The following is a 10,392-nucleotide window of genomic DNA, read 5'->3' on the forward strand; positions in this document are numbered from 1 at the left end:
CAATCATGTATTAACTAGTTTACGTGTTATTATGTTGTTCTCGTGTTTGAAATCATTTGTATATGGTGTAGAGTATAAATAATTATACACAAAATAATTATTTATTAAAATACTCTTGTTTTCTGTATGCAGTATTGAATAAACTAAATCTTTCATCGTTTATATGTTTGACTTTGTACGTAGTTTGAATCTGTAAAACCGATAATGACTTCTCCAAACTATACCTATTATAGTTTGACTGGTAAGTTATGTTCATGTACTGTTATGAAAACTACACAATTTTGTTTAGAAAGACGCCCCTTATGCTCCGCATATTACAAAAGGGATAAAGTATCTAGATGTTTGGTGTAAAACCGTTGTAATTGCATCAGTTTTTAAGTTGTGAAAACCTTTATGTTTGGCTTGTATTCCCCCTGAAAACGTTTTAAAAACTATAAAATCATAGGGGTATGAACTCACAGTTAGTTAGATGCAAAGGATTGAACTGTACGATCCTTGACTTGATGTACGTTGCACTTAACTGAATCCTAACATCAAATAAATACATACATGTATCTAAATTAACAATTTTGTTAGATAAAGTGTTAGATAAACACTTGGTTTCAGTTAAGGAATGTTACCGGGACTTAGTTGGATCGAGGAAAACAGGCTTTTCCCTACGAAGAGTTGTTTACGACCGTGAATGGAGTTTACGGTCGAGAATCGGGTTTACGGCCGTGAACTAGGTTTGCGGCTTTTGAAGATCTGGGGGATTACAACCGTAACTCAAGAACAATAGTGCTGGTTTTCGGCTAAAAAGTGTTCCAGAAGCTCCCAAACGGCCCCAAATGACGATTTCTGGCGTTTTTGGGTGAAAGAAGGGCTTTATGGAGTTTACGGTCAAGAGGTTTAGAGAGAGAAAGTGCGTGTTTTCGGCCAAGAAGGTTGAAATGAGGGTGGGGGTCCTGTATTTATAGACCAGGGGTATGGCCGATGGTGGGGTTCACCTGGCACCGACTGTAAATAGAGTTTACGACCATACACAAGTTTACGACCGTAAACAGAGTTTACGGCCGTACACGAGTTTACGGTCGTACACGAGTTTACGGCCGTAAACTCGCCTTGGCCGTGAGCTCGTTGTTTTTCGATGAAATCGTGAGTTTTTCACGCGATTTTTGGTTTTCCGACTCGTATGATATTATAACTATAACCTTAGTTAACTTACTTAACCCAAGAAGTTGACGAAAAATTTAATAAAAATTAAAATTTATTAAAAGATGTGGGTTAAAAATAACGGAAGAAATTTCGGGTTGTCACAGATATGGCTTGGATGGAGAGGATAGTAGAGTAGGAGGGGTAGGTTCCTCGCCATTAAATCTCTCCTTATCCTCTATGGGACCGTCATCATCTATCTCTTCGGCATCCTGAAGAATGCCCTCGTCGTTGGATTCGTTAACTTCCTCTGGATCATCTTCATCGTCCTCTGAGTGATACTCTTCCTCTGAGAGGTCTGCTAGGGTAACTGGAGTGCCCTCGGGGAAGTATGGATGTTCGGCTAGCTATAGTGCGATCTTGTGAAGATCCTCTGGATCGGCAAGTTCCATCCAAGCTGGATGGACATCGAGTAAATCAACCATCTACATAAATTAGTTTTAAGTGTGTTAGTAAGTTTTTTAAATATATACATGTTTTAAAAATGTATAAGTGTTTTAAGTTTGATATTGGTATCCTAAGGTACTAGGTATCTATAGTGAATCTTGAGAAAATGCTTCAATCTCTAAAACTCTCAACCATTGTAGTCTGCCAAAATCCTTGCTCAAGGTTGGTTGTGCACCGGCCCGATCATAAATAACATAGTGAGTTCCAAGTTTATTTATGGTATAGCTTATGTATGGTACTAACCTTATTCAAGGAGTTTAACCTAAAGGGTTGAGTTGGTAGTTTTAGTTGAAGAGATGTTTAGAATTTTATTAAGGGTTCTCATCACGAGTCAGTGTATATATAAAACTCTTATATATTATTGTTGCTGATGTTTGTAGTATTATTAGTATTTGTTTTGTTCCACAAGACTACCAAGCACATATGAGGGCTAGACTGTTAACACCGGATGGCAAGATCATTTTAGAAATTAATCCGTTCTGAAATCCAGTAACCTAAGCGTCCCTTGAAACCAATTACCTCATTCCATAAGTAGTCAAGAAGTAGTGTAATCAATAATAATACTTTTATTAGGAGCTTGTATCTATATTTTTATTCCTATTTCGAGGATACGAGTTCTCTATAGACAATTGATCTTTGATACCAATCTGTCACACCCCTCTGCCGAGTCGGCAGAACATGCTGGGCTGTGTGATTAAGTTCATGTATCACATGTAACCTGAATATATAGCAGAAGTATAACAATAAAAAAATAACATTTGTATTCCATCTTGATGTTCGAATACATGGTTCTTACAAATAATAATATAGTACATCATTGCCTTAAATAGGTAGGTAGACATAACAAAAACTAGTAAACTAGATTGCCTAAAATCCATGACTATCCATCGTCTGAATGCTTGATTACTAATTTCCTGAGAATACATATAGTTTAATAATTAATTTTTAATTTATATTATTAATAAATTAATATGAAATAAATTAGAATTGCTTAATTATTAATCATAATTAATCTGGAATTAATTCAGGATTAATTGAAATTAATTAAAGTTGCAAGGGGTGAAATGTAATTGTTTAGTAGTTGAGTAAAAGAGTAATTCTAGAACCATCCAAGGGAGGACGGTTTTGGGTGCTTCCTTAGGGTTTTCAAAAGCCTATTGGATGCATATAAGGAAAGGATTTAGATTGGGATTAAATTCGTTTACATCTTGTTTGGTCCCTAAGTTACCTAAACAATAAATAGGACCCTTAGGGCACTCCAATTCGTGGAAATTCTTTCCTAGAAGCTTATGAACGATATTATCTTGCTTCTCCTCTCTCCTCAATTGTCTTCTAGTTCTAGTATTTGGGTGTGAGCCATTAGAGACATGATACTTTTGCTTCTAGCTTTCCAAGCTCTTCAGAGGAAGGATTGAAGTGATTTGTTTACTATAACAAATTAAAGGTATGTAACCCTAATTTTTGTGTTTTTGATTATACTAGGGTTTTAGTTACTATTCATTTTAGTTTTGTTATTCATAGTATGTTGCATTCAAAGTGTATGACATAGATCCTTTAGGTTGCATGTTTCCCTTAAGTGTTAAGTGAAATTTCGCAAGCACATTAGTTTTGTAACCTATAAAACCCATCAATCATCACATCAATATTTGTTGTGTTCTATATTAACATATTTAATCCATGAATAATGTTATTATTCTAAAAGTTCATAGTCGGTTATAATTATAGGAGCAATTATGAATTAAGAATAATATGAATTGGATTGGTTGACTTTTACTGTATGAAAGTAGGCAAGTGGTTGTAACCAAGTTTCATAGGTACTTGTTAAAGAATTAGTATTGAACGGACCCGCATAAAGATCATATCATATATCACATTTATGAGTGATACTTAATTAAAAGGTAATATCTTTGTGTCCTTAACACTTGAGATACATAGTGGGACTTAAGTGTAGGGAGTGTTGTGCTTTGATATGGTGAAATGTTGATCCTTAACTAGGAAGTTATAAAAGTCATTTTCAGGTATGGTGTGAACTATGCAAGAGGATTATGTAGCCAAGATGTGATTTGTTCCTCTTATGTGTTGAGAATTAGACATCTAACGCGTGTTACCCAAAGTTGAACTCCAAATGAGATTGATTGCGATCCAAGTCTCATGTTCAATAGGATGTCTATAACATAGGGATAAATGATAAAATTACATTATACATAAATTGAAGCTTTATGATTTTGGGAATTGGATGTTGATAGAATGGCACTAAGTCATATATTACTGGGGGAAGTGACTTGTTGCTAGATGTTCACCACTGTCTATACCAATATATGATGAGTCCTGTGCTAGTGGGATATTGAAAGATCTATATGCCCAAGAGTCATTATGGAATGATATCGCTAGATAATATATGATCCTAAAGGTTCACACTAACAACAACTTGATGCAAATATATTATTTATAAGAATTTGACCTTGATAAATTAATATAATTCTTGTAATTAGGTGGAAATTATTTATTTCATGGAAATATTAACTTTAAATGTGAAGTATCAAAACATATCATAATATATCATAAGCTATGATTTATTATGTCATGTACATCTTTTTGGACCAAAAGGAGTTTTTGTCTTATATGGATTTATATGTTTTATAAGTTATAAAAATTAGAAGAGTTTTTATAGAAAAACTAGCTTCTTCATTTTATAAAATATTCAAGGAGACCATAAAGGAGAAAGAAGACATGATTTTGATTAATTTATTCAATAATTGATTTGATAAAACATGGGTCTTAAAGTGGTATGACCTATGTGATAAAGGCTTAAAATAGAGTTTTAAAAGAACTGGTTATTTACCTTCTTTCACAAGCGAAAACCATAAAATTTATGACTTATCCTCACTATATTCTCTCTAGTTGTTTCTCTTAAAGAGTTTAGATCAAAGCAAGAAGAAGTTGATACTTGCATCCCCCTTTAACTCATTACTTAGGTTTTGACTTAAAGCTTAAGAGTGTTCTTATTATTACAAGAAGGACTAGCATCAATTTCAAGTTGATAAATTGTTGCTAGATACTTCTAGGGAGCTTCTTCTTTGGATCTTAAATCCATCTTCATCAAATTCCTAATTTCAAAAAGGAACCAAAGTCTTCAAAGATTGTTTTACTTTCCTTTTTATGGTTGTTTTAATCTTTCCGAGTCTTACAAAATGATCTTTTGGTGGGAATAAAACTAGTTTTATTTTCTTTAAAAATCAAAGTCTTCCGTTGATATCTTTATGTTTTTGAAACAATTTTGAATAAAAACCCTATAGATCTTCATATTCAATCTTTACATTCACACCTTGTAGATCCAAGATGATCCTATTGAAGTTATCCAAATGATCCCGCACGATGCTTTCTGACATCGTAAGAGTATACAAATGTTGTTTTGATACCACCCAAATCTTGCTTCTGATACAACCTGTTCTTCAGAGAATTGTTCTGATACCTGTCATATAATTTCTCCCAAAGCGCATATGCACTTGTCCGATCCAAAACCTCTCTCACTACTTCGTCTGTCAAACTCAACAAAATAGTATTATGCGCTCTTGCCAGATTATCAACCTTTCTTTTAGCCGCCATGTCCTTTCGCAGTTTCACTTCTCATTCCAGTGTCATTGCACAACCTTTTGGAACTAGAAAACCTTCATCTCTAATATCCACAAAGTGAAATAATTCGAACCATTAAACTTCTCCAGATCAAATTCGTGAGATGCCATCTTCAATCAACAGAACACCTATCGCAGCTCAAATATCACTCGTTAGCGTAAAAACAGACGATACTTGTCAAGTCTTAAGACAAATTTGATGCCACTTGCCAAGTTCTAATGACCCTTAATAGGAAGTAATGCTAATAACACACAAAACCAAAAGCACACAAACACACAATATTTACGTGGTTCAGTCAAGGTGTTCTACGTCTATGGGAAGGAGGGGAGTATTTTTTATTCACATAGTTCTTAAATAGAGATTACAAGTACGACCAACAGAGATTTGACCTACTCACTAAGGATACAAAAGACACACCAAATGACTTAGCATGAATCCCTATTTATAGTGAAAGGATTAGACCTAAAACCCTAATGGACCAAGCCCATAGGCCTATGAATGATGTCAATCAATCACACTCTGTCATGCAGTAGCTTCTGGAACATTCATCTTGGTGACACATCAACCTAGATGGCACATCCATGCCTATGAATGATGCATCTTGGTCATGGATGACACAACCATGCATCAAGGTCCCCCATTACCCCTTATAAAAGATATGTTCCCATGTCATATGATCCATTTACTTTTCAGTTGATTCGTCCTTTGTCACATGCTCCTTTAACCTTAAGTGCTCCATTGAACTCAAATGTTCCATGCAAATGCTCCAAATGCTCAAGTCACATTTAATAGTTGCCAAATATTATAAGTTGCTTGTGTACTTGTGGCCTCCAAATCTTCAGATATGTCGACCTACGAACGAACGGGCCAACACAAATTCTTCCTTCGAAGTTCACATTTAAGGGTTGTCTCTCATTTTCATTTTTCGTCAGGTTGGGTTGGGTTGGGTCTTAGATATGTTTTTGGGTGATGGTTGTGTTTATGATATGAACTTAACTTCTGACTTGTGGGAGGGCTGGGTTTGCAGAACATCATGAGGCAAACCATGAAGTTGGTGAACCAGTTTGGGGTAATAGTTAACACATACATATGATAATTTTGTTGAACATTTTAAAATTGCAATTGGAGGGGTTAATGAATAGGGATGTCTAATTGGGGTGGTAAGCCGATATCGATGGATCAAAAGAAAAAAAAAGTTTCTAGTTGGAATGCTTGACTTAGTAGGACATGATTTCTTTCAGCCAATTTTTTTTCTTCTAAAGAGCCACAATGTGTTTTTTTTAAACGACAACCTATACTACTCCTAATATAATTCTAAACACCACCTATGTCTCCTAATGAGACCTGAACCTATGACATTTCATTTGAGAGAGTTATTCCTTACCGGTAGACCAAAAACCATTTGATATCAGGGTGGTAAAGGGTGTGGTTTTACCACGCATATGCGTGTCACATGGCACTAACACCATTAGGTGTAAAAAAATCACATCTAACAATGATGACATTTTTAAATTTTATTTATTATATCCATTTGTATATTGAATTCTATAAATCTCAATCATTGTATCCGGCTTTTCAAATAACAACAAGAATACTATCTATCAAACTTGGATTACCGAATCTTTAAGAAATACACAATCCGCATACAAACAAGCAACATAATGTACTTTATTTACATATAAACATATAATCTCGTCTCGGTTCTTTCTTAAAGTACAAAACGTAAACGCAATCCAGCACACCCCAACCTGTCTCACAAGTCACAAATCACAATATGCCTAAATGAAACAATGTGATGGATCGACTTAAACTTGACTCAATGCTTAGGCTAAATGACTAAATTTATTCAAAATAGCATACAAACTTTATAAGTTGAAATCTACATACATAAACCGCTCGTTGAACTGCAAGAAATTTATCTTATATAAACAAGGAGATTTCACCCGAGCAATTTATTTACGTTCAATCCATGTTTTTTTTTTCTTTCCTTTTCATGATATTAGAAAAATAAAAATAAATAAACATTTTTATTGCATATGGTTTTGAATATGAGTTGACTTTGACTTTGGAATGTAGAATTGTTAATTATGGTGGTGAAAAGAGGGAGCAAATGCTTCTGAGAAGATCCACACGAGACTCAAGTAAGGAGATGTGAGCTGCGATTCTCTGGAACAAGGTTTCCATGTCTATCCCTTCAACTCCTCCACCGGGTATGATCCTCTGTAGCTGCCTTAGCTTCCTTTCCATGGACTTGCGGTTATCATTAATCTTGAACACCACCATTACCGGCTTCTTTTTCCTCCGTCCACCAGAGCTCCGGCCAACCACCACTCCTCTTCTCCATACTCCCATTTTCTCTCTCTAACTTTTTCTCACACACTAAGATGAGAGAAAAACGGAAATATACGGTGAGTATATAAGGAGAATAAGTGATAGAGTATCCCTCCTACACGATATTTTGTTGTACTTTTATTGATACATTATTAGAGGTAACAAAATGAACAGACAAAATGAGTGGGTAACTTATTAAAAGAAGTTTAAGTTTAAATGGATTTGTGCGAGACAGAACGAAACATTCTTTTTCTCCAAGTTGTATTATTTATTAATTTTTTTTAAATGAATAGTTAGGCTATATTTCTCACATCATAATTACCTTTATAATTGTTTTTGGGTGTTTAGGTTTTTATTACCAAGAAATTATAAATTTAGTCAGATATCTAAATGATTTTTTAAAAATAACATTTTTTTTTTCAAAAATAATCATTGAAATCGCAAGTGGCTAGATTGATCTGAGATTTCGTTTATATAAGCTATGATTTGGCCCTATTTCTAGCTCATGCCCCGAAAAAAATGTACAGTTATAACACCTTTTATTTATTTTTTCTTGAAATCCCTGATAACTAAGGGTCACCTACGATTTCCTTCATGTGATTTCCTCTCGATTTTTGTTTTTATTTTATTTTTATGTTTTTAATAAAACATGTTGACTATGATTTTGTTGATTTTGACTATCATTTCTAACATCTTTCACTATTATTTCGTACATTTACACTATATTATATATAAAGGTTATGTAAAAGTGTTAGAATATTAATATTTCTTTTGAATCTTCGTGTTATATTTTTGTGCTAATATGAGTTCTAGTGAGTATTTCATTTTGGTTGTATATGACGGGCGGTAGCAGATAGTTAAGTCTCAATTAACATATGTTTGGCCAACGTGGATGGGAAGGGGGGGGGGGGGGGGGTTCTAGAATATGCACTTTTGTTCTGTTCTTTCGGTATGTATCAGTTTTAGAGACTTCTTATATTTGGTGAGAATGAAACTGGTTTGTTAGATAAATCTAATATTAGTCTTGGTCTGAAATGGATTATTATATACCTATAGTTGATGATAGTGATGTTAGACATTTGATCAACATAACTAAAGCGGTTGGAGGAAAACCTATTAATGTGTATGTGGTGGTTGATAAAGGTGATATTGCCAACGGAGATGATGATAGAAGAAAAGCACATGTTGTAAAGATATTTAGTGGAAAAATCGAGCAACAACCCAATATGTACTTTTATCACTCTTGTTGAGTTCTGAATGTTGCGTCTTGGGCTTGGTTTGGTTAGCCCAGTTTTGTAACCGGTTTGGGCCTGTCCAACCGTGCTTTGTTTTATTATAGGGTTTTAGTATTTAAGGTGCATGCATGCATCATTGTAAGCATCGATTGAAGAATTTACTTTATTGTATTGTAAACCCTAGCTCGCCTCTATAGTGGAAGTTCTTAATCGAGCTCTGCTGAGGCGTGGCTACATTTGAATCATTCAGCATTATCTTGATTCCATCTTGTGTTTATTGTTTTGTTTGATATAATTGTTTGTTCTTCTTTGATTAACCTGTAAAAAATCTAAACGATCTTGGAGATTTTGTCTCTTCAATTGGTATCAGAGCAAGAGGCTGTGTAATTCATACACATCTCTTCTGTTGAAGAAATTATTAGGGTTTTCCGCATTAATTAATATTAATCGAGTCGTCATTCCACATTGGCATATCTCATTAATTATCGATCTTGCCCTAACGATAAATTACAAGTCTGATTTTAAGCAGGTTATTGATCAAACATTATCATAATGTCTATGGAAGATTCACAATCAAATCCCATTAATATTTCCAACAACATTGGATCGACGACAATGATTCCTATTTTGTACACTCAAGATTATGAGGTCTGGACTCATCACTTTGAAGACTACATGATTGGTTCAGAAGACAATGGATACTTGATCTGGGAGGCGATAACACTTGGTCCATTTGCTCATTCAAGCACCTCAAGAATTGTCAAAACTCAAAAGGAGTACAATCAACTCGTTAATGATGTGAAAGACATTCCTCAAGACGAGAAAGAGAAATTTCAGGGCAACATTAAAGCTTTAAGAATGATTAGGTTTGCTTTACAATCGGACACGTTTCGATTGGCGAGTTCATGCGCAACAATGAAGGAGATATGGGATAGGCTGAAGGAATTATATTCTACTGATGAAGATCTGGAACATTCGATTCAAACTCTATTACTTTCTGAATTTGGTGACTTCAAACAGAAGCCCGAAGAGAAACTTATTCAGGCTTTTGATCGATTTAATCATGTTTTTAGTAAGATGATAAAGCATGTGATCGAAAGAAAGGTTCTTGAGCAGAATGTTACATTCATGAATGGTCTTAGACCCGAATGGATGGCAGTTGTGTCTACTGTGAAGGCACACAAACAATTCAAATCTTATCCTCTTGCGAAGCTGGTGGGAATTTTGAAGTCTCATGAGAGTGTTGTGTCAAAGGAAACGAATGTGGTTGGGTTCGTTAGCTCTAATCTCCAAGGGAAAAAGTGTAGCTGAAGAAGAAAAAGAGTTAGATCTTGCTGACTATGATCTAACTAGTGAAGAATACGCTTTGATGGTGTCCAATCCGAGAAAGTTTATTAAAATAAAGTTCCCCGCAAATAAGAATCGAAACTGGCAGGGATGTTACCGTTCTGAAAAGGTGAAAGAGGAACCGAAGACAATTTCTAAGATTGAAGAATCGAAGAAGGAAACAAAGATTGGAGGTGACTCAGGTTTTGATTGCCATTATTGTGGAGGC

At 34.7% G+C, this 10,392-nt stretch overlaps 1 protein-coding gene across 1 annotated transcript; it reads left to right on the top strand.

The window, feature by feature from the left end:
- The first annotated feature begins 9,389 nt into the window (after nucleotides 1-9,389).
- On the top strand, nucleotides 9,390-10,148 carry LOC145006990 (uncharacterized). Its single transcript, XM_078966000.1, has one exon. The coding sequence runs from the start codon at nucleotides 9,390-9,392 to the stop codon at nucleotides 10,146-10,148; it is 759 nt and encodes a 252-aa protein (XP_078822126.1).
- The last annotated feature ends 244 nt before the right edge of the window (nucleotides 10,149-10,392 follow it).

The sequence above is a fragment of the Lactuca saligna genome, chromosome 7, assembly GCF_052625555.1.
Source record: "Lactuca saligna cultivar CGN05327 chromosome 7, ASM5262555v1, whole genome shotgun sequence".
NCBI classification, from domain to species: domain Eukaryota; kingdom Viridiplantae; phylum Streptophyta; class Magnoliopsida; order Asterales; family Asteraceae; genus Lactuca; species Lactuca saligna.

Excerpts from the sequence above, each read along its gene's own strand:
- LOC145006990 (XM_078966000.1), top strand. The coding sequence starts at position 9,390 with ATGTCTATGGAAGATTCACAATCAAATCCCATTAATATTTCCAACAAC.